Source organism: Medicago truncatula, chromosome 8 (genome assembly GCF_003473485.1).
Source record: "Medicago truncatula cultivar Jemalong A17 chromosome 8, MtrunA17r5.0-ANR, whole genome shotgun sequence".
NCBI lineage: Eukaryota > Viridiplantae > Streptophyta > Magnoliopsida > Fabales > Fabaceae > Medicago > Medicago truncatula.
In genome coordinates, this window is record NC_053049.1 from 15,254,820 (window position 1) to 15,282,080 (window position 27,261).

A 27,261-nucleotide genomic window follows, 5' to 3' on the forward strand; every position below is an offset into this window, starting at 1 on the left:
AGAGAATTTATAGTGGTTCCCCCAATGTGGGTTAGTCCACTCCTCACAATCTTGTGAGAGTTTCCACTATGATGCTTGAGATAACCTCTCAAATTCTGCACCTTACAATCTTTGTTCACCTGAACAATTACAATTATGTATTCTCTAAGCCTCAGCAGGCTTGCACCTTGTTGCTAAGTTAACCACTTAAACTTTTACAACCTTTGCTCAAACTAACACTTTAGTACCCCTAAAGCTAGATGAGACTTTGTTATAATTTGTTATGGAGGTTGAATGTTTGTGAATCAAACAAAGGAGAAGGAAGAAGTTATCATTCAGATAACAAAGAGTATTGATTTGCACTAAGTAAACGAAAGCCTTAGAGATTGATCAATTTCAGTTTTGCAAAAGCTTCAAACAATCTTTGTTGTTTTCTTGTATGCTTTGCAATGGTGCAAGTAATGCTGAGCCTTTGATCTCTATTTATAGAGTCTTTGGGCTCATATAGCCGTTGTAAGGTGACCAATGGTGTTATGCCACGTGTCATGGGCCCCACAAGCTTTTACTTGAAAATCTGAGTGAACATTCTGAACATCAGAATGTTGTTGAGTTCCCAGGATGAACATCAGAATGTTGCTGTGTTCTTTATTAGAATGTTTGATATTCATGATGTTCTTCATCTGGGTTTATCAAGGATGAATGTCAGATGAGTTTCTGGGTCCATTCCATACGTGACATGAGATATGTTCAAGTTTTATCCTTCAAAAGTTACTTCTCCATATGCATCAAAAGTTGCTTGAAAAAGTAGGATAAAGTTGAAACAAATCTGTCTTGGATTTGGTGCAGGAGAGAGAGGATAGTGGATCTGCAATCTTCAGGCCCATGCTTCAAGGAGATTTGCTGGATTCATCTCAGAGTACACGTTATCTCTGATGCAAGATCTCCTTTGCTAGCTTTTCCATCTTTCCACCAACTACACTGTTCATGGCTGGAAGCATGTGCAGAAGTGAACATTCTGATCTCAGAATGTTCCATTTGTTCTTACTTTAGGTTGATTTATAAGACTTAACTTTTAATGTAATCAAACCTAATAGTAAGATACAACTGAAGTGCAGTGAATGCATCATCTAGGACAATATTCTCTTTGGAATATTCCTAGTACTTTAATGTTCATAGTCTTGGATGAACATTAAAGATCCTTTTGACATAGATCCTTGTCCATGCCTTTATTTGTTGATAGATCCATGCAGATGTACTTTTCTGGACCTTTTATTCATGTCAAGTGTACTTGCATGCTCTTCATGTTCTTGATAAATCTGGGTTGCTTCTGAACAACCTTCTGAACTAGGTTGCTTCTGAACAACCTTCTGAACTGGGTTGCTTCTGAACGACCTTCTGAACTCTCATCAGAACGTTCTGATCAACTTTCTGATCAACATTCTGAACTAACTTTCTGAACTTCAGAGTTAGTTCATGGATTCAATGTCCTTTGATTTTATGCATCTTGGTATGATTCAAACCTTGTTTCTGTCTTAGTGAAAACACTCAAGAGCACAAGTTAAATACCAAGGAATTAATCAAAGTCCATTTAATCCTTAATCATTAAAGTTTATTATCTTTAAAATTAATTAGGGATTTTGCCTCAACAATCTCCCCCTTTTTGAAGATGATAAACTTATGATTTAGGATTATGGATTTTGATTATAAATGAAGAATTTTAGAGCTTGAAAATTTTATTTTAATGCTCCCCCTCATTTTTATAATCCCTTATGAGTTTTTAGAAGTTTTAAAAAGCTCCCCCTCATTTTTATAATCCATAGCATAAATGAGAATATGCAAATTTGAACCAACATCAATATTCATTCATTAATATCATTCATGAAATACAATTTGTATGATGCACATGGTTCAAAAACAAAAAAGCATATAAACTAAGTTTGATCAAGCAAAAATGAAGTTTTATAAGGGAGTAGGACCAGAAATGATTCATGGAGAAGAATCCCCAGAATCTGAGGATGGTTCAGATTCAAAAACGGTTGGATCATCAAAGACAGGTTTGTCCACTGCTAAACCAGGAGCCTGAACATCCCTTGTCCAGTTAGCAAGTGCACACACAATTTTGTGAGTTTTAGTGGCAACTCTGAGAGCCCTTGCAGCCATTTTCTCAACCTTAGAAGGCTTGGCAGGTGCAGCATCACCAGAATCATCAGCTTTTCCTTTGTTTGCTGTGACAAAAGTGTTTAAAGAATCAAACAAGGAAGACATATTTGGGAGATTCTGAGTTGTTTTGGTTTGAGGTGGAGGTGGTGTGAATGAAGGAATGGTACTTGGTGTTGGTAGGGAAGACACCAGATACTTGCTTATTCCAGCAGTAGACCCCATTGTTGATGTTGACAAGTTCACAAACTGAGCTTGTTCCATGTTCTGAGCAGATGGAACATTCTGATCTCTCTAAACATTCTGACCAGTTTGAGCAAGAAGCTGAACTTCCTCAGAAGGCAAAGATCCTGAACCCAAAGGATTTGGATCTGCTGACAGCTGCTCAACAGGTGCAGTAGGAACATTCTGAGCTACATCCTCCAGAACATTCTGATCAATGTTGTCTTGAACATTCTGATCATCTTGCTGAATGTTTTCTCCCTGAGCATCTTGAAAAAGCTCTTCATAGAGATCATTTGTAGTGTCTTCAATGTTGAGATCAAAGTCATGATAAGCTTCAACATTTTCTTGTTCCAACACAGCTTCTTCTTCAACATCCATTGGTTGATTTTTGCTTCCAAAAGAGTCAGATACTAGAATTTCTGCAACTTCCCTAGTATCATCATCAACATTTTGAGCTTGAGGCTCAGTATTTTCTTCAATTATAATATCTTGAGAGGGTGCTTCAACACCTTGATTCAAAGAGTCTTCAACATTCTGATGGTCAGCATCAGATTCTCCAACTTTCTCAGCAGCTTCCTTACCCATCATAGCTTCAAACTGTTCTTGGCTTGCTTCAATCAGCTCTCTTGCATGTTCAGCAACATGAGCAAAGACTTCAAGAGCTGGGGTAGCCTTTCCTTTCTCAACCTTCTGAGAACTTGAACCAATTTCCTTCTTGGCAGGCTTGTCAGCTTTCTGCTTCTTCCTTACTTCCTGAACTTTCTGATCAGCAAGTCTCTTAACTGATCCAGTCTTTTGAGGAATAGGCATGTTTGAAGTTGTGATGTGAAGTTGACTAATGGTTTTGGCTGTGAATCTCATAAAGGTATCCTGACCTTTTTCTTTGTCCAGAGAAATTCCAGCAGCTTCAAATATGGGTGTTAAGTGCATCCCATATGACAACCCAACAACTTTCTGTTTGATGGAGTAGCATTGATCCATCATGTGTTAGAGCATGACAAAACACAGATTCAGCTTTGTTTTGGTTATGAGGTGATAAATGATGCAGAGATCAGTATCAGTGATAACCTCAAAGCTTCCACATCTAGGAAGGAGAGTATGCCTGATCATGTTGTGGAGAATCTTGGGTGTGTCTTCAAGATTTGTGGAATTGATATCATGGTTTGGTTTGATATACTCTTCAAAGAGTTGTTCACGTGTTACTCCTACACTAGAGAACCAAGAATTGTATAGTTCATTACCTTCATTTGGGATTTTCATAATATCTGAAAGAAGGTTTTGAGAAACTTGGATTCTCACTCCTTTGACTGTGGACTCCAGGAACTTTTCTTCATTGTGTTCCTTTACAGTCATGTTGGCATAGAATTCCTTTACCAAGTCTGGAAATGTCTGACATTGAGTGGACACAAAACTTGACCAGCCTTGAGGATTTGTGATTTTCTTCAGATTCCATCCTTTTGTCTTAAGACTTTCAAAGTCAAAATACTTAGCTCTGCTGATGGGTCTGTTGGACATCTTTTCAGCATTTTGAGCCTTCAGAGTAGAGGCAAGAATGGCAATGTCTTTGCCTTTTCCTCGTTTCCTAGGAATGATTTCCTCTTCCTCTGTTTCTGCTTCTTGTTCTTCTTCAGAGGAGGTTTTCTCTTCAGGCAAAGGTTGTGCTTCCTTTGCAATCTGCTTCCTTCTTTGATAAACTATCCTTGCAGCTTTAGCCATCTGAAGGAGAGTTTCTTCACTCTTCTCAGAGCTTGCTTCTTCTGCAACTCCTTTACCTTTTCCTGAGACTTTTTCCTCACTTTTCTCAGATTTCTCTTCATCAGAGACTCCATTCTTCTCTTCATTATCAGATACTAAATCAACATGGGTAGTGGTTGGCTTAGACGATGATCCCTTTCTCATCCTTTGGGATCTTCTGATTGGCTTTTTAGAAGTTTTTGGTTTGGATGATTTTGAAGTATCATGCACAGGGATGATGACATCTTGCAAAATGGTGTGAAGAGGGGTCTCGTTTAGAGGAGAATGATCAGAGGATTGATCATTAGCAGCGTTTGGTGGTGATTGGGAACGAACACGAGAAGAAGTTTTGGTTCGAGCCATGTTCGTGAAAAATAGAGTATGAGAGAAGTGGTTTAGGTTTGGTTTTGATTTAGAGAAAAAGGTGGTTTGGGAAAGATGAAGTGTGATAAAAAAATCTGAACAAATGATAGACTTTTTTTTATAGAGCCAAGCGTGCAGTTGGAGGAGTGAAGAAAAGGTGTTGGCAGTTTTATTGGGAAAGATGAAAAACTGAAAAGTTGTGGGAGAGAGAAAGAACTAGCCGTTTGACAAGATGGAAGGAGAGTGGTTGAAATGATTTTTAAGCTTTGCCTAATGGATATAGCTTAAACATAACAAACCTTAATCAAACATTTAATGCTTGAGATTTTGAAGGGATTTCTGGATAATCAACACACTAAATCCTACGTGTGTGATTTTCTGACCCAGAATCCAAAAGTTAAACATTCTGATCTTTTAAGAACAGACTTAACCAGATGAATGTTTGAACATTCTGATCTTATGAATGGACTGATCAGATAGTTTTTTTTTCAAAAGATTTTGACTTCAAGAACATTCTGAAGTACAATCTGAAGAGCATTCTGATGAACATTTTGATGGAATGAACATTCTGATTGATGTGAATAAATCTGATTTGAATCAGACAACATCAGGGGGTTTAGTCTAAGGCCCTTAGTGATCAGTGATCAATCTTTATTGGGATTTTTTATGATTTGCAATTTTTCTTTAAGAAAATTAAATCTATCCTCAACAAGGGGTTTTGTGAAAATATCTGCTAGTTGATTTTCAGTATCAACAAAACTTAATGCAATATTCTTTTTCTGAACATGGTCTCTAATGAAATGATGTTTTATTTCAATATGCTTAGACCTAGAATGCTGAATAGGATTCTTAGAAAGATTAATTGCACTTGTATTATCACAATAAATAGGAACACTTGTGTACCTTAGAGAGTAGTCTTCCAGCTGATTTCTTACCCACAAGATTTGAGAGCAACAACTAGCTGCAGATACATACTCAGTTTCAGTTGTGGAGAGTGCAATGGTGTTTTGCTTTCTGCAAGACCATCCAATCAAAGCTTGTCCCAAGAATTGACAGGAGCCACTTGTACTCTTCCTCTCAACTTTGTCTCCAGCATAATCAGCATCACAATAGGCTACAAGATCAAAACTAGAACCTTTCCTATACCAAAGGCCAAGATCAGTAGTACCTACTAGATATCTAAAGATTCTTTTCACTACAGTTAAGAGAGATTCTTTTGCACATGTTTGAAATCTAGCACATAAACCTACTGCAAACACTATATCAGGTCTGCTAGCAGTCAAATATAATAATGAACCTATCATGCCTCTATATTCTTTTTCAGAAATAGATTTTCCACTCTCATCCTTATCTAAATTTGAAGATGGATGCATAGGGGTGCCCATGATTTTTGCCTCATTCATTTTATATTTCTTAAGAATGTCTTTGACATACTTTTCTTGACTTATGAAAATTCCATTTGGATGTTGTTTGATTTGTAAACCAAGGAAAAAACCAAGTTCACCCATCATGCTCATCTCAAATTCACTTTGCATAAGGTTGGAAAATTCTTCACACATTTTTATTTTAGTAGCACCAAAAATGATGTCATCCACATATACTTGAACAATAAGTAGGTCAGAGTTATGTGTTTTTCTAAAAAGTGTGGTATCAATTTTTCCTCTTGAAAATCCATTTTCAATTAAAAATGTGCTAAGCCTGTCATACCAAGCTCTAGGAGCTTGTTTAAGACCATAAAGAGCTTTTGTTAATTTAAAAACATGATTTGGTTTTTCTTCATTTATGAACCCAGGTGGTTGGCTTACATAAACTTCTTCATTTAGAAAACCATTTAAAAATGCACTTTTCACATCCATTTGAAAAAGTTTAATGCTTTTATGTGCAGCATATGCAAGAAGAATTCTGATGGCTTCTAACCTTGCAACTGGTGCAAAGGTCTCATCATAGTCAATACCTTCTTGTTGGTTGTAGCCTTGAGCAACTAACCTTGCTTTGTTTCTGACAACCTTACCTCCTTCATCAAGCTTGTTTCTAAACACCCATCTTGTTCCAATGATGCTTTTGTCTTGATTATTTGGAACTAAGTTCCAAACTTTGTTTCTTTCAAACTGAGAAAGTTCCTCCTTCATGGCCTCAATCCAAGAGTCATCAAGAATGGCTTCATTGATTGACTTGGGTTCCATTTGAGAAATCATTGCCATGTTGTTATCTTGAAAGGACAATCTGGTTCTTATACCATCAGTTGTGCTTCCAATGATTTGATCAGCAGGATGATCTCCTACCATTCTCCAACTTCTAGGTGGACTTTGAAGAGATTGATCCTGAACATTTTGATCATCTTCTTTCTCTACTGAACTTTCAGTATTTTGAGTGGAAACATTCTGAATTGTTGATACCTCAGTGTCTTCACTTTCTTTAGTTTTAGAATGTTCATCATATTCATCAAATATGATATGCATACTAATTTCAACTGTCTGGGTTTTTAGATTGTACACTCTATAACCTTTAGAAGTTGTAGAGTATCCTAAAAAGATAGCTTTATCTGATTTAGGATCAAACTTACCCAATTTTTCTTTATTGCTCAATATATAACAATAGCATCCAAATATGTGAAAATAAGATATGCTAGGTTTAATGTTTTTCCAGAGTTCATATGGGGTTTTGTTAAGAACCTTTCTTATAGAAACTCTATTCAAAATGTAACAAGATGTGTTAATGGCTTCTGCCCAAAAGTAATCTTCAACATTTGATTCATTTAACATTGTTCTTGCCATTTCTTGCAAGGTTCTATTTTTTCTTTCAACAACTCCATTTTGTTGTGGAGTTCTTGCACAAGAAAAATTATGTTCAATACCATTTTCATCAAAGAATGTTTTGAAGGATGCATTTTCAAATTTTCCTCCATGATCACTCCTTACTGTAATGATATTAGAACCTTGTTCATTTTGAACTCTTTTGCAAAAGTTTTGAAATGCTTCAAAAGATTCATCTTTATGTTTTAAAAAGAGAACCCATGTAAATCTGGAAAAGTCATCAACAATAACAAAACCATATCTTTTGCCATTTAGACTTGCAGTTTGAACTGGACCAAAGAGATCAATATGAAGGAGTTCTAAAGGTTTCTGAGTTGAAATAAACTCAATAGTTTTAAAACTAATTTTTACTTGTTTACCTTTAACACATGCTTCACAGATCTTGTCCTTTTCAAAGCTAATCTTAGGCAAACCTCTAACTAGATTAAGTTGAGAAAGTTTAGCAATGGTTTTCATGCTTATATGACCAGCCCTTTTATGCCAGATCCATTTGTCTTTTTCAATAGACATAAAGCAGGATTCAGCAGGCATATCATTCAGTTCTAAAACATATAAGTTCTTTCTTCTTGAACCAGAGAAAAAGAGTTTGTTAGAGGAGGTTTGTCTTACTTCACATATGTTAGGTTTAAAGACAACTTCAAATCCACTATCACACAATTGACTTATGCTAAGTAGATTATGTTTTAAACCTTCTACATACTGAACATTTTCTATTTTAGCAGAGTTAAGATTACCTATAGTACCTTTACCTCTGATTTTACCTTTGTCATTATTTCCAAAGGTCACTAGTCCTCCATCCTTCTTTTCAAAGGTTAGAAAACAATTCCTGTCACCTGTCATGTGCCTAGAACAACCACTATCCAGGTACCATGGTTTTGTTCTTGCACCCTGAGGTATGACCTACATTTGACAAGATAAAAAATTTAGGTACCCATGTAATGTTGGGTCCTTGAGGGTTAGTTCTTCTAAGAGATCTTTTCTAAAAGCAACATTCTGTCTTTTATGATCAGATTTGTCACAGTAGAAACATATCTTCTTAGCCTTCTCAGCCTTTTGTGAACTTTCTGATCCATTGAGATGAGAACGTTCTGAACTAAGAGAAACATTCTTTTGTTTGATAAATTTTTTCTTAACATGGCATACTGATTCATCATGTCCATACTTATCACAAAAATAAGATTTAATTCTCATTTTAGTCTTAGGTACAAAATTCTCAATGATTTTGCTTGGATCTTTAAAGCCTAAGCCAGATTTCTTGGCACTTTCATTTTGAGATCCTAAGATGTTTTGAAAAGTTTCTGTAGATTTTATAAAACCTGTAAGATCCTTTTTCAATGTTTCAACTTCCTTTTTCAAAAGTGTGTTTTCCTTTTGTATGTCAGAAGGTATAGAAACAATGTTTTTTTGTTTTCTGTTTAGTTCTCTTTGTTTTTCTGACATTTCAAAATGAGAATCTTGCAGAATTTTTATGGTCTTTCTAGATTCATCATATTTGTTTTGAAGTATTTCTTTTTCTTCTTTTAACTCAGAGAGTTCCTTAATTAAAGAGTGACATCTATTAGTTAAGAAGTTTGAATCATATAAGAGACTATCTATTTTATTTTCAAGATCTTTATATAAAGAATCAGTTTTATAGATAATTACCTCTTCCTCATCATCTGACTGAGCCATCAGTCCCATGTCTGTATCTCCATCTTCTTGAAGATCTGATTCTTCCATGTCATCCCAAGTGTCGCGTCATTTTTTGGAGATCAAGGCTATTTGATTAGCTTTTGACTCACTTTATTATTTCACGACTGAACACATTTTTTTTAAGGGGAAAAAGTTCAAAACACCCTATATTAAGAGATTTAGGGTTCGGGGGTTGGTTATATTTAGGGAAGGTATTAGCACCCTAAATATTCGTAGTACTCTACGAGAACCTCTTGATTTTATTTAATTAATGTGCTATAGACTTGCTTATTATTTTTGAAAAGAATGAATTAAAGTGGAAAAATAAAAGACCTAATTATCTACATTTTATTGATTTGGAAGGACATGGTCCTCTGCCTACGTACCCGTGAGGGATCAAAACCTCGTAGTTCGGGGTAGAAAATGACGTTTGATTGGTTTGGTGTTTTTTATTTGTTTTGAAAAAAGGTTTTAAAATGAAAAGCCAAGTGGCAAATAAGAATTTGTTTGTATTTTTTATATTAAAAGAAAATGACTCAAAATATGATTAAATTGGTTAAAGTTTGATTAAGAAAATAAAATAAAAGACGGCCACTTGATTTAGGACCAAGGTTTGTTTATGAAAATATTTTTGTGATTTTTGATTATTTGCATGTTTTTGTTGTTTTTTGGAATATTAGCTAAATTAAAATGTAAAATAACGGAAAGTAAAACGTTTGTAACCTAAGCTAGACGCATAAAATAAAGCATACACCCACACACACACCCATGCACCTAAACTATTACAAATAAAAACTATTTACATTCTAAGGTCTGCAAGAAAGTAAATGACGGAAATAAAGTAATTTACATTTCAAACCTAATTTACATTCTAAAATGAATAAGTAAACATGTACAAGAAAATATAAAATAATAATAAAATGCTAAAAGATAAAATTAAAATGTATGCAAAACTTGAAAGAAATAATAAAAAAAAGGGTTCAAACACAAGGTGGGGTGCAGCAGTGTTCAGGGGCGTTAAATAGCAAGTAAAAAATGAATTGGGCTCAAAGAAACAGGATACGGCCGGTTCGGTTCAACACTGGGTCGGGTCCAGGAGAACCGAACCGGTTAGGGAGGTATATATGGGTTGTAAACCCATTTTCACTCATTTCCCAAACACGTTTCTCTTTCTTTCCTTTTCTCTCTTCTTATGTTCTTCAATCTCATGAATTTTCCGGCGGTGGTGGCCGGCCAAGAGTGGCGGCGCCGCCGCCGGAAAATTAAAAGTTTGTCCTTTTTAAAAAAAATATATATTTTTCTACTCCTACTCTCCTCTCTGGTTCCGTTTTTAACCTTACAACATTCAAAAACCCGACGTATGAACTTAGATCTAAGAGAGAAGATTCAAACTACCTTTGTTGGAACGATGCTGTTTTGGATCGGAACTTGTTGGTTTGATTCGATCTGGATCCGTCGGCTATACCTTTGGTTCGGATTCGGTGCGGTTGAGTCAGATTCGGCGTTGTTGTATTGAAGGGTTAGGTTTCGCGTTCTTGTGAAACGGCTTGTATGGAGGGGTTTGGAAAATTGTGGATCGTGAATCGTGATGTTGTGAGGGTCGTAGGGAATTTTGAGGGTTTCTTTGTATTGAGACTTTTTCTTGTGCATGTTTGGATTGAGGTTTGCGGCTAGGGTTTGATACTGGTTCCTCTCCCCTTTCTGTGTTTTGCAGATTTTGTTTTATAGTGTTAGGTTTGGAGATAATAAGGAAATAACTTGCAGAGGTTGCTACCGTGTTAGTGGATTTGGAAACAAAAGTAAGACCCTATGATTTTGCCTGAAAATGAGGCGTATGGAAAAAAAGGAAATTTGGACCCTTGCTGGAAATTTTCGGACTTATTGACATTATTGGACAGAACAAAAAATATATAAAAATAGTAATCAACCTTAAAATTAAAATTAATAAAAGATGGAAATTAGATGATGAAAATAAGAGAAAACATGGCCCGACTCGGAGCCAAAAATGAGGTATTTTAAAATACCTCCCTGCCGAATTTTTACTGAAAAATCAGAGATCGATCAGAGTCAAGTGACATGTGTCAGTGGGGCCTTAGGTCAAAAATTGGGGTATGACACCAAGTGATCATTGCCTTCTTCTTGAATGGAGGTTTTCTTTGAACCTTCTTGATGTCAGGACATTCACTTTTGTAGTGTCCAGTTTTGTTGCACCCAAAGCAAGTGACTTGACTTTTGTCAGCTTCAGTTTTGGTGCTCATGTTGGTATTTGGAAACTTCTTTCTGATCCGATTTATTCTCAACATCATTCTTTGAATTCTTTTAGAGATTAGTGCAAGTTCATCTTCAGCTTCTTCTTCATGAACTTCTTCTAACTCTTGTGGTTCTTGCACATCATCATCAGCTACTGATGAGCTTTGCTGAGATGCTTTCAAGGCAAGTGTTTTCACCTTCTTCACTGGTTTGTCTCCTTGAAGTACAACTTCATGAGCTCTCAGTGAACCAATGAGATCTTCCAGGTTCATAGATTTTAAATCTTCTGCCTGAGTAATTGCAGTGACCATAGGTCTCCACATACTTGGAAGACATCTCAATATTTTTCTAATTCTATCATGAGTAGAATATACCTTTTCAAGAGATCTCATTTCATTTACTATTGTAGTAAATCTAGCATACATCTCATCAATAGTTTCATTTTCACTCATTTCAAAGACTTCAAATTTTCTGACTCCAATGTCAATTCTGGTTTCTTTGACATGAGATGTACCCTCATGATGTATTTTTAAGGTATCCCATACCTCTTTATCATTCTTACATTCATCAACTCTTTCACTTTCTTCCATGGTTAGTGCACATGATAGAAAGAGTCTAGCTTTAGAATTTAACAATACCTGAGCTTTTTCATCTGTTGACCATGCACTTTTTTCTTTGACAGCTCCTTCTTTGGTTGTTGGAACAAAGTCTCCATATGTGATGATTGTCCACATGTCATTGTCTTGAGATCTAAGAAAGAGTTCCATCTTTCCTTTCCAGAAGTAGTAGTTTGATCCATCAAAAAGTGGTGGTCTGTTTGATGATCCTCCTTCAGCTATGTACTTGACTTTAGACATACTTCCTGAATCTTTTCTCTAACACTTGTTTAAGTGTTCAAACCCTTAGAGCCTGGCTCTGATACCAATTGAAGTTGATAAAATAGTCACAAGGAAGGGGGGGTTTGAATTGTGACCCTTTAAAAATTAAACCTGTAACTTAAAATTGATTCTCAAGTTGAAACTTGGAATGGTTAAGTCAACAGCAGACTTCAGAATGTTCTGATGTTTGAGTGCAAAAACAGTTTAATAAGATAAATGTGTTTGTGTGTGTTGTGTATGCAATAAGTAAAGAGTATAGGGAAGAGAGAATAAACACACAGAGAATTTATAGTGGTTCCCCCAATGTGGGTTAGTCCACTCCTCACAATCTTGTGAGAGTTTCCACTATGATGCTTGAGATAACCTCTCAAATCCTACACCTTACAATCTTTGTTCACCTGAACAATTACAATACTGTATTCTCTAAGCCTCAGCAGGCTTGCACCTTGTTGCTAAGTTAACCACTTAGACTTTTACAACCTTTGCTCAAACTAACACTTTAGTACCCCTAAAGCTAGATGAGACTTTGTTATAATTTGTTATGGAGGTTGAATGTTTGTGAATCAAACAAAGGAGAAGGAAGAAGTTATCATTCAGATAACAAAGAGTATTGATTTGCGCTAAGTAAACGAAAGCCTTAGAGATTGATCAATTTCAGTTTTGCAAAAGCTTCAAACAATCTTTGTTGTTTTCTTGTATGCTTTGCAATGGTGCAAGTAATGTTGAGCCTTTGATCTCTATTTATAGAGTCTTTGGGCTCATATAGCCGTTGTAAGGTGACCAATGGTGTTATGCCACGTGTCCTGGGCCCCACAAGCTTTTACTTGAAAATCTGGGTGAACATTCTGAACATCAGAATGTTGTTGAGTTCCCAGGATGAACATCAGAATGTTGCTGTGTTCTTTATTAGAATGTTTGATATTCATGATGTTCTTCATCTGGGTTTATCAAGGATGAATGTCAGATGAGTTTCTGGGTCCATTCCATACGTGACATGAGATATGTTCAAGTTTTATCCTTCAAAAGTTACTTCTCCATATGCATCAAAAGTTGCTTGAAAAAGTAGGATAAAGTTGAAACAAATCTGTCTTGGATTTGGTGCAGGAGAGAGAGGATAGTGGATCTGCAATCTTCAGGCCCATGCTTCAAGGAGATTTGCTGGATTCATCTCAGAGTACACGTTATCTCTGATGCAAGATCTCCTTTGCTAGCTTTTCCATCTTTCCACCAACTACACTGTTCATGGCTGGAAGCATGTGCAGAAGTGAACATTCTGATCTCAGAATGTTCCATTTGTTCTTACTTTAGGTTGATTTATAAGACTTAACTTTTAATGTAATCAAACCTAATAGTAAGATACAACTGAAGTGCAGTGAATGCATCATCTAGGACAATATTCTCTTTGGAATATTCCTAGTACTTTAATGTTCATAGTCTTGGATGAACATTAAAGATCCTTTTGACATAGATCCTTGTCCATGCCTTTATTTGTTGATAGATCCATGCAGATGTACTTTTCTGGACCTTTTATTCATGTCAAGTGTACTTGCATGCTCTTCATGTTCTTGATAAATCTGGGTTGCTTCTGAACAACCTTCTGAACTAGGTTGCTTCTGAACAACCTTCTGAACTGGGTTGCTTCTGAACCGGGTTGCTTCTGAACGACCTTCTGAACTCTCATCAGAACGTTCTGATCAACTTTCTGATCAACATTCTGAACTAACTTTCTGAACTTCAGAGTTAGTTCATGGATTCAATGTCCTTTGATTTTATGCATCTTGGTATGATTCAAACCTTGTTCCTGTCTTAGTGAAAACACTCAAGAGCACAAGTTAAATACCAAGGAATTAATCAAAGTCCATTTAATCCTTAATCATTAAAGTTTATTATCTTTAAAATTAATTAGGGATTTTGCCTCAACAAACACTGCTATTAAGCCTTTTAAGAATGAGTTTAATATTATCCTTCGATGTTGTAACAAAATGGTCCTTTAAGTTATATTGGTCATAGATAAGTTTTAAGTTTGTAAACATTTTTAGTTTAGTCATTTGCCACATCATAGTCTTGGTTAAGAGAATGACTAAATTGAAAACGTTTACAAATTTAAAAGATTTATGTGTGGCCAAAATAATTTGAGTCTGGTACAAACCTCAAACTTAGATACTTATGTGTGACCAAAGTAAACAAAATGACTAAATTGAAAACGTTTACAAACTTAAAGGATTTATATGTAGCCAATATAACTTAGAGACCAATTTATTACAAAACTCAAACTTAAAGACTTATATGTGAAATCAATCTATTACGAACCTCAAACTTAAAATAATTTATCCTATTTTTATTTATTTATAAAGTTTAACATTTGACTGTCTTTTTATTTACTGAATGAAGTATAGAGATTTTGTTTTCTAAGTGCCTTCCTTCTTTCTATAGGTTCCAAAGGGTCATGTTTGGGTAGAGGGTGATAACAAACTTAATAGCTACGACTCTAGAAGTTTCGGTCCAATTCCTTATGGCCTTCTTAAGAGTAAGATATTCTGGATGGTAAGTTTGTGTATGCACCGAAGCCACACATATATACAAGCCTCTACTTCTTTTTTCCCTTTGTTTTCTTCTCCCTAATCTTTTGATGTTTTATCTGAAGGTATGGCCGTGTAAAGATTTTGGATCGTTAAGGAATAAATGATTTGAAGCTTTCGATCGTATTACAAATTACATTTTAAAGGGAAAACAATGCCTAGTGAACCTCGTTTGACCATTTTCTTTGTGATTTGGAACTCACCTACTAAAACATAGGCATTTCAATCGCCTTATATTTAAATCGTTACATTCTTCTGTTACTTGTATAAACAGTTTACCTTTTACTAATTCAGTATTCATTTGTTGCTCTTAAAATATTGAATAGTAGACATGATAGTGGATGATCCCTAATATGTATCTAGATATCATTTCTCTATTTATTGTTTGTTTTGAAACAGTCAGACACAGCATATTATTGATGCTTAAGGAAAACTATGATGTGAGGTCCTTCATGTTAAAGATAAAGATCTTAATTGTTACGGTAGACTTTTGATTTAGTAGCAACCTGTAAGATTTATTTTTTTGATAAAACTTGTGGATGATCCTCTAAGTAAGAGCTATTGCTCAGGACATTAATTTCTTCCAAGTATTTCAGCAAAATATTTACAGTGATACTAGTTTGGGTTTATGAATTAACATCTATTTGAATTTGAGTTAGGTTAATGAGTGTAAGGTAGTTGTTGAGTTGAGTTAATCATAATAAAAGTTTTAAAATCGATTCAAAATGAGTGATTTTGTAAAAAGACACATAGGCTATGTTTGACGTTTATGGTTTAGGGTTTAGAATTTATAAGTTCTTATGACAAAAAAATTACTCGTTTTGTAACATTTTTTTTACGGGCTTATTCAATTAGCTTTTACTTATCATTTTTTCTCTCAATTTTACCTATATCATCTTACTTGAAAATAGTAAATATTAACCAATCATATTTTTTTTATGTGATTTCATATTTATAAGCTAGTTCAACAACTAATTTTACGACACATTACTCATTCAACCAATCAGCATATATGTTATAAACTATTCTCTCCGTTTCTTTTTAAGTGTCGTTTTAGTGCGGATTTAACGTTCCTATTTAACTGTCATTTTGGTATTTTAAGGTGATGATTTGTCAAATATATCATTTGTCAATTACTCTTATCTTTTTCAATAAAACTAATTAATGTTATATATTTAAAAAACTTAAGTTTGTTTTTTTTAGACAAAGTTTATTTGTTTTTTTAAACAAAGTTTGTTTCTTAATATTTAAACAAAATTTTGTTACCTATAATAATAGTTAGTAATTGTTAAAAATTTCAAGTGCAAAGTGAAAGAACAGATCTGAGAGAAAAATAAATAAAAGACTCCATGAATTATCAAAAGGAAGAAAGAGTGGAAGACTCATTGGAAATTGACTTAAATTAATTGAAGAGATGTGTACAATATTTAGAAAATTGACAATTGTTTGTTATGAGAGAAAGTGTGCAAAAAAAAGGAATTTTTTGGAGAAAAAGATAGGAACTAACAAATGTTTGTTACGAGAGAAATATAACATATTAAATTTATTGAAAAGAGAAAGCGTGTGCAAGAAAATAAGAATATATTGGTGGATTAAAATGAGGGCATAATAGAAAGAAAATGTGCAAAAATACACTTCGCTCTTTTGATGTTAATATTTTCAAACAATACTAAAAAAGAAACTAAGGAAGTAGTTTAAAATAATTTTTTTTTTAAAATAATTTTTTTTTTTGTAAAAAAAAAAAAATCTCAGAGCCAATGACAAGGTGACACGTGTCCACACTTAACGTTTTTTTTATTAAAACTAACGGAAACCTAACAGAAGGGACCAAAACGAGACTAAAAAAAAATCTTAAAATCCTCAAACAATATTTTTTTAGTTAAGGGACCAAAGCGATACCAATTAAATAGTTAAAGGACCAAAAGAGCATTTAAGCCAAAAAAGAAACTAAGGAAGTAGTTTATAGCTCAATTGTTTAATCGAACAACTCATTGCTAACTGCTAACGTCTACCATTAAAAACAAAAAATTGAGCCACATGGTGCCGCATTGATATTTTTTTGTGGTGTCCGGCGTTTAAACACTAAATATTACATATATTATGCATTGTCCTTACCAACTAATTGTGCTCACGGGGATCCGCATTTATACATTTGAAATCGGGTGCGGCACGTGGAATTTACCTAAAATACCAGAAAATAGAAAACATCCGAAAAAATATATATTCGCACATTGCTCTCTCGTATATTGGTTGTCTTTCTCTGTCCCGGACTTTGTTTTACTTTCATATTTCTTACTTTTAGTTGATTTCAAGTATTAAATAGCAACTAAAAAGCCATGCCAGTTCATAATGTTTAATTTCATTCTTGAATAAAATGATTGGTTTATATAAAGAACCGCCAAATTATTACTGCTGAATTCTTTCAACCCATGCAAGCTTTCTCATAACATTAATCGTGGCTTTCTAGTTACTATTGGTGAACGAAACACTAATCTTTCGATACGGATAACAACATCGAGGATTCTTACCTGGAGGAGAGAGGAGTATTGAGAAACATGGTGCCATTTAGGTCTATTATTAAAGAAGTATGGAAAAATGCATTCTTTGCTGTAAAGTTCTTCTGCGTTATACATGTTGCCAGGAACTATCTGATCACAAATGTTATGGTAAGCATGAATACGCTTTCAACTTATCACAGATTTTTTTTTCATGATTAAATTTACTAATCAGTTCAAATTCTGCAGACTTTTGGTCCTAGCATGCTTCCTACAAATCGATTCGACACCAAGCATCTTTCTTGCTGAAAGGATCTCACCTCGATTTGGCAAAGTTGCTCGCGGAGATATTTTACATTTACGCTCTCCTCAAAACCCTAAAAAGGAAATCGGAAAGCGCTTGGTTGGATTAGAGGGTGATACCATTACATATGTTTCTGATTCCGAAAACGGTGATAAGCATGAGACAGTTGTGGTAATGGTCAATTGATTATTAAAAAAAATCTCATTTTTAGTGGATTTTTGTGATTTTGATTATGGGTTTTGCTTTGCTACTAATTTGAATGGATTATAGAGATTTTATTTTCTAAGGGCCCTCCTTTTCTCTATAGGTTCCAAAGGGTCATGTTTTGGTAGAGGGTGATAACAAATAAAATAGCAACGATTCTAGAAATTTCGGTCCTGTTCCTTATGGCCTTATCGAGGGTAGGATATTCTGGAATGTAAGTTTGTGTATGCACCGAATCCACTCATATATACAAGCTTCCACTTCTTTTCTTCTGTCAGTTGTCCACCTTTTCCAACCTTCTTTCTCCATTTAAAGAAGTTTTTCAACCTTCTTTCTCCACCTTTTCCAGATTTACGAAGTTAGCAAACCTTCATTTCTGCTTTCAACTGATCTTGACTGCTCTCCTCTTGATTTTTTTTCCCTTCATTAACATATGAAAGCAATGAAATATGTACAAATCACTCTTCTCATGATAGATTCCATGATAACCAAATATATACAAAAATTGGGGAAAAGGCATATGTTTTCTACAAAGTTAACGCAACAAGTTTTTATAAAAATGTATTACGTACAAAGATGGTAAATTTAGCACTTAACAATTAACTTTTTCTTGTTTACCAGAGATATTTTTTTATTACCAATATTTAGTTGGTCTATTCATCTTGAATCTTTTCATACTCGGCTAATGGAAGTTCACAGTTTTTTTGTCTTTTCTACCCAAGTTTGAACCTAATCTCCAAAATAACGAAAGATTAGACCACATGTTGTTCCTCGCTTTATGATGCTCACATAACTGCGTTTATAAATTTAGATTTAAGAATTTCAGACACGGTGATTCATATGCCTCAAGATTATTTACTCTATCTTCCTTATATATTCTTTTAATTTCAATATCATGTTTTCAATCTTTCGCTGTAACGATGACTTAACTACCATAATCTAACTAGTTAGTTGGTTCATTAACAACTTTCAACGATTCTAGATTATTAACGTCTTATGATGTAAAAACGAACTTGTTTGGTCCGAGGACTTGTTTGACATTTATAAGCTCGGAACCAAAATTGTCATCACCAACTATATTAGAACCAAGACTTCCTAATAGTTTTAGACGAACATTTATAAGAACTTGTTTCAGTCCATAACAGTTTTAGACGACCATTTTAATTCTAAGCTTATAAATGTGTTAAATAAGTGATCGATCGAAACAAGTTATTTTTTACGTTCAAAGATGTTGATGATCCTGAACCTTTGAAATCCGTTATTGAACTATCTAATTTGTTTGTTCAAGGGAGCAAAGTCATTTGTTACAACTAATAATCATCATTGTCTTTTGAAAGGTATAATATTAAAGGAATATACAAGGTAGATATAATCAATAATCTTGAGGCCGGCCTATAAATTAATATGTTCGAATTTCTTAAATTTAAACTTATCAACATTAGTTATGTAAGAATCATAAAATGAAAAGAAACTTATGATCAAAACTTCCATTCATTTTAGATACAATTGGTTCAAACTTGGTTCAGAATCACTCTTATTTAATATAGTAAATTATTTTGACACAAACTTTAATAGAAACACTACCAAATATAGTTTTCTCTACTCCCAAATATTGAATTTCTAGCTTTGTTCCATTTTTTCATTTGAGTTGTTTTGTCAAATTTGGTATGATTCATACAAGAGAAGAAACTGTTTAATGATGGAGGATTTTCTCTTATGAGTCGGATAAATCTTTAAGTACAATGACGCTTCATGTTATATATTGGTTTATTAATTAGTAGGTTTCATATGAATCGTTGGTGGAAGATGTTGATAGAATTGTGTCATTTGGTCTCTCTGTTTATTCTCATTAACTTCAATTGATATTTGATACTTATATTCATGGGAAATACTAGATTTAGCGAGAAGGCCTTTCACGATTTGCATTTTGTAATTAGCTATTCCGCCAACGCCAAAGAGTCAAACAGTTTGTAATTAAAGCATTTTGTTATTATCTTGAGATAATTCTATGTCAACAAGAACAGAGAATTTAAATCCACATGAATAATGAGAATGAGAACACTCTTACCGTGATCATGATAAATACAACAACATTGGGATCTTTGTGGTTGTGTAGCAATGCCTTCTCCTTCAAAGCGACACCCTTCTCCTCTCGCAAGAAATAGAATGAAAACATAAAAATGTTGTTAATGGGTTTCTACATTTTTTGTTAAATTTGATCTTTCTCTTTTATTTTCGGTTCTGTCTTTCTAATCTCTATGTTTTTTGTTCCTCCTTTTGCTCTACTTGTTGATCATATTTATACTCAAAATTAGGTTAAGTTATGAGGAAAATGCCAAAAATGTGTAGTGAGGAGCAATAAAAAGAATCATATTTTCTTTACTGTTGCTTGTGCCAATTTGCTTGTGACAGAATTGAAGTTGGTGGTTGCAGAAAATGGAGTGTAGTGTGAGCTCAAAATGGTGAAATTGAAAAGAGAGTGTAAAGATTGAGAGGAAGATAACAGTCTCACTTAGACTTGTATCAAAATTCTAACAAAAGAATGAATTTTTCGTAAAAGGGTTACTTATATAACAAGTAATCTAACTAACTGACTACTACCTTGTTTGACAAGTAAAGCAATAAACTTAACTACCATAACAAACTAAGCTAACTTCACTTACTTGCTTAAGAAGTCACACAACTAATTAACAAAAACAGTTAGCTTGTTAAGCAATTAATCACACTTTAAACATGAATTACATCTCATCATTACCAAGTATCATTGTTGTGTTTCCAGGACTTAAGGACTTAAGAATTTCACAATATGAAGGGCTGCAGTCACCTAAAGAAGATAAAAAGTGGGAACTGCTAGCACAAAGGTTTTGTCATGCTCATACGTGAAACATTGATTTCTTGTCTTGCAATATATGAGATGAATTCATTGAAATGGCTCTCATTTGGTTTACCAACGTGAAAGAGTTCGACCTTTCGATGAATAATTTCACAATTCTTCCTGCTTGCATCCAAGAATGTCGCTTTCTGACGAAACTCCATTTGGACTATGCATGCATCTTCAAGAAATGGGAGAGATTCCACCCAATTTAGAAACATTTTTTGCAATATGGTGCACATCCTTGAAGGATTTGAAACTCGATGTGGAATTTGAATATCAGGGGTTACATGTCACACACTAAAATATATATTTTTGAAGAAACTTATGTACTAAAAGATCAAATTATGATATTAGGAAGAAAAAAAATTATAAGAATAAATTTTGACAATGTCACACACTATAAAAACAATATAGTAGTATTATTTTTTAAGGAACAAATATATTAGTATTTAATACACTAAAAATATATTATTTAAGAAAAAAAAATACACTAGCAGTTTATCTCTCCTTATGTATTTATGTTTTATGAATATTAGTCACTTCGTATTCGTCTGTATGTTTTTTTATGAATTTTTTATTAGTTATATGTGTAGAAGTTTATGACTTTTGTCCCCCGTGAGCTTAACTCAGTTGGTAAGGACGATGTATAATATATGCAGGGTACGGGTTTCGAACCTCATACACCACAAAAAAAGAAGTTTGTGACTTTTAAATAGCAACAAACTATATGTATCTTTTACCGATAATATAACAAATCTAATAAAAAAAAATCATATTTTTTCAATAACACCGACAATATAACATTATTAAAAGAAATTTTTTTAAGAGTATAATTGAAATAATGTAAAATTCATCCCAAAGAAATCATGTTTTCCATTTATATATTGTTATAGATTATTAGAAATCAAACGTAAAATTATTCGACAAATGAATGATTAAATGATTGTTTGATTACTTATATTGAAAGTAATATTTTTATTAAAACAATTACAATATATATTTAGACTTTAAAAACAAAAATATTATATGTGTGCGCGCTTGCATGCGTACGTGCGTATTTGCGTGTGTGTTCTACATGCTATCTACACTACTCAAAGTTTCTGGATCCGTCGCTGATCCCATCTATTGGTTTGTTTAAAATTTAGAGTCTAAATAAGGTGTTGATCTTTGACAAAAAAATGGAGCTGGTCTTGCTGATGGTTTTTTCTTCAGAAGGATTATTGCTTGGAGTGCTCGGGCCATTTTTATATATTAATTATGGGCGTGTATGCAAAGAAATGAGTTTGATATTATGGTTGTATTCTTTTTGATCTATTCTTTACACACTTTATACTCAACGTATATTATTTTTTAATAAACACTTTACAAATTACACTCATTTCTTTTTCCACTTATATAACTTATTAATGGTGAAGGGTAGTGAATGGGGAAAATTGAAGAAGAGGGGGATTGATTTGTTGCAGAGGGTATACTTTTTTACATTTGATAGAAATTTATGATCGAATGATATAAAATGGTCTTGCATAATGCACCACCTAAGTGACTTGTGCACATTAAAATTGGACCGCAAGCTTGATTGATGCGAAGTAACAAATCCTACCCAAAACTATTGATTGTCAGCTTTGGTTGAAGTGTTCTATATTTATATGTATATCCCTGCTAAAATCTCTACACACCATTATAAGAACAGAACAGAACATTCACAAATTTGGACCAACAAGGGGAATAGCATAAACAAAAGATGTTTGATCAGATATTACATAGCAGCATTGCACTAATGAGATTTATCTTTTTTATCTTCAAATATTGCTATAATAACACATAGTCTATAAATATAATGACTAGTTAAATGATTCTCTACTCAGTCTAGCTTAGACCAGATAAAATCCCAGGCCCCAGCAGATTAATTGAGAACAAGCAGTGAAGCCTCAGCAAAATCTAGAATAACACTACATCTCAACCTTGACTAATTTCCTTCTCCTTTGCCTTGCATACATCTTCCGCAGTCTTAATAAATTTCTTTGTCAAATCATCAACCTGAAGGCAGAAAAAAAAAAATCAGAAATCAAATCTGTGGAGCTACGGAATCTCAACGCCATATTTGCTGCATTAAGCATATATAACTTACTTCTTTCTCCAATCTTTTTAAGTCATCCTTGGGAAGAATGGAGTTCAATTTCTTAATGGCATCCATTGCCTGTAGAATCAACATCTTTAATCACTACATGCAGAAAATTAAGCTAAACCATGAAGAAGAAGAAATACTGCCAAGAGGACTATCTTGTTATTGAGTTAGAGGAAGACCTAGAAAAACTATAAGAGAGACTATTGGGAAATATTTAGAAAGTAATGAGTTAGACCAAAATAAGGTTTATGATAGGACATTATGGCGTAATTTGATCCATGTAGCTTACCCCACTTAGTGGGGAAAAACTTGGTTGTTGTTGTTGTTTTGAAATGTATTATCTGCTCTAATAAAATAATCAGTGTACATACTTCAGGATAAACAGGTTGGGGTTAAAGGATGAAATGAACAGACTGAAAATTAAGCACCTAGAGCATATTTAAAAACTCATTAAAATGCTGAAAACTTTAAGCATTTAAAACATTTTAAGTCAATGGCTAACCAAAAAAGCAACAACTGATGAAGAAAGAAAATCACTTGAAATGTCTGAAGAGATTCAGAGCAAGGGAGGACTCTCAAATCTTTCAGCAACTACCCTTTCCTTAATCCCTTACTTATACTACTAGAAGCCAGATCTACCAGAAACAAAAAAAGTCAAGAAATAGAAAAGGCACACCACACCTTTTGTCGAGCTCTTCTAATGCTTTGCCGAGTATCCTCACAAGATTTAGTCACCAACTTATTCATAGCCTGAAATAAATGTCAAAGAAAAGGATATAGAGGAATGTCAAAGAAAGGGATAAAGAGTGATTAACATATACAAATACAAATGAAGTGTGATTAACATACCTGCATATGCTCTTTGGTCAATCTGATCATTTAAGGTTCAAAAGTAAATTAGTCAATTCACTCCAACAGGCATGAGTAATTGAATGTAATAAATAGAATAAAAGCTTACGGTGGGATGACAGCAATCAATCTTTCACCATCTGTTCTAGGATTTAATCCCAGTGGAGATGAAACAATGGCGTTCTCTAATTGTTTAAGTGTCTGCGAGAGTTTGTCACACCATATGCAAAAATTAGTCATATAACATTCAAAAGTAATGCTTGTTTACTTAGAACTTTACAAATAGCAAGCATGCTCAAAAATGTAAGATAAAGCACCTCTGGATCATAAGGATTAACAGATAAGGTTTTTGGATCGAGGACTGAAACAAGAGCAATCCGACTCAAAGGCATCTTGACACCACCAGTTTCTACAATAATGTGATCAAGCATTCCTGTAGAGACAAGCTCATTGTTAATGTGTTGAGTATTAAGCATTCACAGACACATACGGTTTAAAATACACGCCAATATACCTGCAGATGCTCTTCCTGTTCGTAGTTTGCTTAGTTCAACAGATAATGCAGTCATCGCAGCCTCCATCTGTGAGGAAGCACTTGCCTTAATATTAGGGCCAACGTTTGGTGGAACTTCAGCTGTACTAACACCCCCTTCATCCTCTAAAATTGTACAAAACAACGACCATTACAAAACCAGCATTACAAAATGAGTCAATTAAATTATGTTTGGATAATAAGCTTAATTTGCAGCTTACAGTATAAGAGCTTATGAATAAGCTATTTATAGAACATAACATAAAATAAAGTCAAACTGTTTTTGTCCAATCTTTAAGCTATTTTCATAAGTTATCCTGGATATCTTATGAAAACAAGCCAGCTTATGAACATGTCATAACCTGTTTATGTAAGTTCTGCCAAACAGTGTCACACATGTTTATGACAGTAGATAAGCTATTATAAGCCATTCCAAACAGGCCCTACATTGGATTTGGATTCCAAACCACATGACACAATTATTGATCTTGGTTGTACAATCTCAATTCAATGATGAAGATCATTTAAAGACGGGTTGGAATCGAACAATTTTAATCTAAGACTGATATCAATTAAGCCCTGTTTGGATAAACAACCAACTTGAACGAACGTTTATGTATATAGCACAAGCACTTATCATTATAGACGCTTATGTGTAACCTATTTCTATAGCAAAATACAAAATAAAGTTCATTTTTTTCCATATAAGAGATAAACTGTTTTCATTAGCTATCTTGGAGAATTTATGAAAACAAGCTGTAAACATCTTATAAACATGTCATAAGTCGTTTTTCACAAGTTCTATCAAATAATCTCACAAAAATTAGATAAGCTCAAATAAACCGATCCAAACAGACCCATAATGCATGTAACTATGTGTTTGTCTATATGCAGGGAATCAAAGATTAACTTACTTGACTTTCGGCCTTTGGCAAAGGCTCTACGACTTTCAACGATAAAATTAGGCATCGGCGGAGAAATGACAGCTCTAGTGGTATCATCAGTCATACAAAATTTAACAGGGGAATTTTCACAAACATGTAGAGCACAAGTTGGGAGGCGAAACAAATTTCTGCATCCAAATGCTCGTCGAACAATGTAACCAGCCATCATACACTTATTTGATTCTAATCTTGCTCTGTTCATCAATAATAACAAGAAAAATTAATAATAAACAAGCATTGTGGAAAAAAAAAACTATGTATTGTAAATCGCGTCGCTTTAACGCGGAATGGAAGGAAAATTGTAAAATTGACATAGAAAAAGGAGAATTTGGAGTAGCTCACTGGTTGAGGCGGCTGAGGAGAAACTCCGGCAGCGTTTTCCGGCGAGGTTTTGATTTTCACGGCGAGTTGAGTTTCAGTGCTGTGATTCGAACTTGTTGTTTGTGATACAAAGGTAAAATGGTAATTAATGGTGGGTCTGTTTAAAACTTGGGCTTGTGATTAGAAGTTAGAATTCCATCTTAATCTATGACGACAGATTAATGACGGACAGATTAATGTTTACGTTGGAATAAACCGTCGATTTAATCGGTAAACCATAAACTACTAAAATCAACTAAAAAGTTTCTAAACTATATTATTATTGGTCAATTTGGTTTATACCGAGGGACTAGATTGATAGATGGAAAGTTTAAGGATATTTTAGCTAATTTTAATACTCCCTCCGTCCCTCTATATAACCCCTTTTACTTTTTTCACATTTTTTCATAAAAGTTATTAATGTAATTAATATGTCTATTTTGTGTGTTAATATTACCAAATTATCCTTTGTTTGTATAAGTGTTTTTTTTGACAAAAACAAAATGATATTCATTCATTCAAATCGAGAGATTACATCATTCAACACCGCTAAAAACGTAAAGGATGAATCTGCGAACAAACTCACAGGATCCAAGTTAATAGCATATAACAACATAATGCCTACAAAAATATATGATAAAATTAAAGTGACCGGAATATCCATTGCCTCCAAATCTGCAACGTTGACGCCCAAATCATTGATTGAACAATCGATCTTTTAATACGAATCAAATGAACATCGCACGAAGACGGGAAATCAAACAACGCCGCACAAGACGACAAACAACAAATCACCACATTTTGATGATGAAATTACAAAGAAAAAGAACCTAGATCTATGTGAAAATCACTTATTTAGATTGAAATAAAGAGAAAAAGATGAAGATGGGTGATTTCAGGTCAAGAATTGATCCAAAATCATCCCTCAATGAAGAAATTGTAAGAGAAAACCTAGAGAGAGAAAACTAGGGTCGGCTTATTAGAGAGGGAGAGATCGACAACAAATTTATGTGTGTTAAATTTGATTTTTCATATTTCAAGATAAGTTAGCAGTATTAATTAAGGGTATGTTTAAGAAAAAAAAATGTGTCTAGTAATTTGAAAAGGATTTTATATTTAGGGACAATTTTTTTGTCAAACGGATGATTATATATAGGGACGGAGACGGAGGGAGTAGTTTATGGACCAAATTGATTATAAGGTGATAGTTTAGAGACTAAATTGAATGTTTATTATTTCTGATATGAATACTAACTAGTTCTCCTATGAAAATCTCATGGGATTAATTTTGATATTATTTTTTGTTTGATTGTAAGACAATTGTGCGGATTAAATTGAGTTTTTATTATTCTTATCATGTACACGACAAAATAAAAATAAAGGGAATGAAAGTGTTGTACAAAAAAAAAGGGAATGAAAGTGTATAATTTAACATAAAGGAGTTTGGTGTTATTCGGATACACCTTAAAAATCTTAAAATGTTATTTTATATACAACACACATATTCCTCAATTCAACGATGTGTATTTTATAAAAGACAAAATTGTGAAGGGCGTAAACCTAAGCGAACAATACCTAGGAACGTCGTGCGATGTACTTGAGCCTGGAATAGAATAATAGATTAGTGAATCAAAATTGCAATGAAGTAAAAGATATATAAATACTTATCTCGCTTGTTTTTTGCGTAATTAGGCCGGTTGGCATATAAGAAAACAATGGACATCAATTATTTTTGCAAAATCAGGTTTGAATTATAAATGTCTGTGATTGCTCTACATGCCCTTCGGTTTGCCCAAAAGCCCCTAAGATTTATTGGAATGTAACTCCTTATATAAACCCTAATGAGGGATACTACATGATCGACATTTTTTGCATTTGAGCGTAACTTATGATGGTCAACTTATTTCAAAGGTAGAGCAATCAA

The 27,261-nt window shown here is 33.8% G+C and overlaps 2 protein-coding genes and 1 pseudogene across 3 annotated transcripts in view; 2 read left to right on the forward strand and 1 right to left on the reverse strand.

Moving 5' to 3' along the window:
• The window catches only part of LOC25501087 (mitochondrial inner membrane protease subunit 1), a 21,992-nt gene extending 7,236 nt beyond the window's left edge, over positions 1-14,756 (forward strand). The window contains exons 4-5 of the mRNA XM_024772896.1: positions 14,504-14,614; positions 14,715-14,756. Coding sequence (XP_024628664.1) covers positions 14,504-14,614; positions 14,715-14,756 — 153 coding nt within the window. The remainder of the gene's footprint in view (positions 1-14,503; positions 14,615-14,714) is intronic.
• A 2,448-nt stretch (positions 14,757-17,204) lies between these two features.
• On the forward strand, positions 17,205-18,082 carry LOC11444575 (mitochondrial inner membrane protease subunit 1-like; annotated as a pseudogene).
• Positions 18,083-22,210: 4,128 nt separating this feature from the next.
• On the reverse strand, positions 22,211-25,579 carry LOC11445266 (ribosome-recycling factor). 2 transcript variants are annotated; one of them, XM_003627874.4, is made up of 9 exons: positions 25,320-25,355; positions 24,948-25,171; positions 24,016-24,159; positions 23,819-23,934; positions 23,611-23,702; positions 23,502-23,523; positions 23,334-23,402; positions 22,656-22,724; positions 22,211-22,564 (listed from the first exon to the last, which is right to left on the reverse strand). In XM_003627874.4, the coding sequence occupies exons 2-9, from the start codon at positions 25,144-25,146 to the stop codon at positions 22,484-22,486; spliced, it is 792 nt and encodes a 263-aa protein (XP_003627922.2). In that variant the 5' UTR covers positions 25,147-25,171; positions 25,320-25,355; the 3' UTR covers positions 22,211-22,483. The 2 variants fall into 2 exon arrangements, 1 of the variants encoding a protein (XP_003627922.2); XR_005643707.1 differs by having other exon boundaries at positions 22,550-22,564; positions 22,656-22,748; positions 25,320-25,579.
• Positions 25,580-27,261: the final 1,682 nt, after the last annotated feature.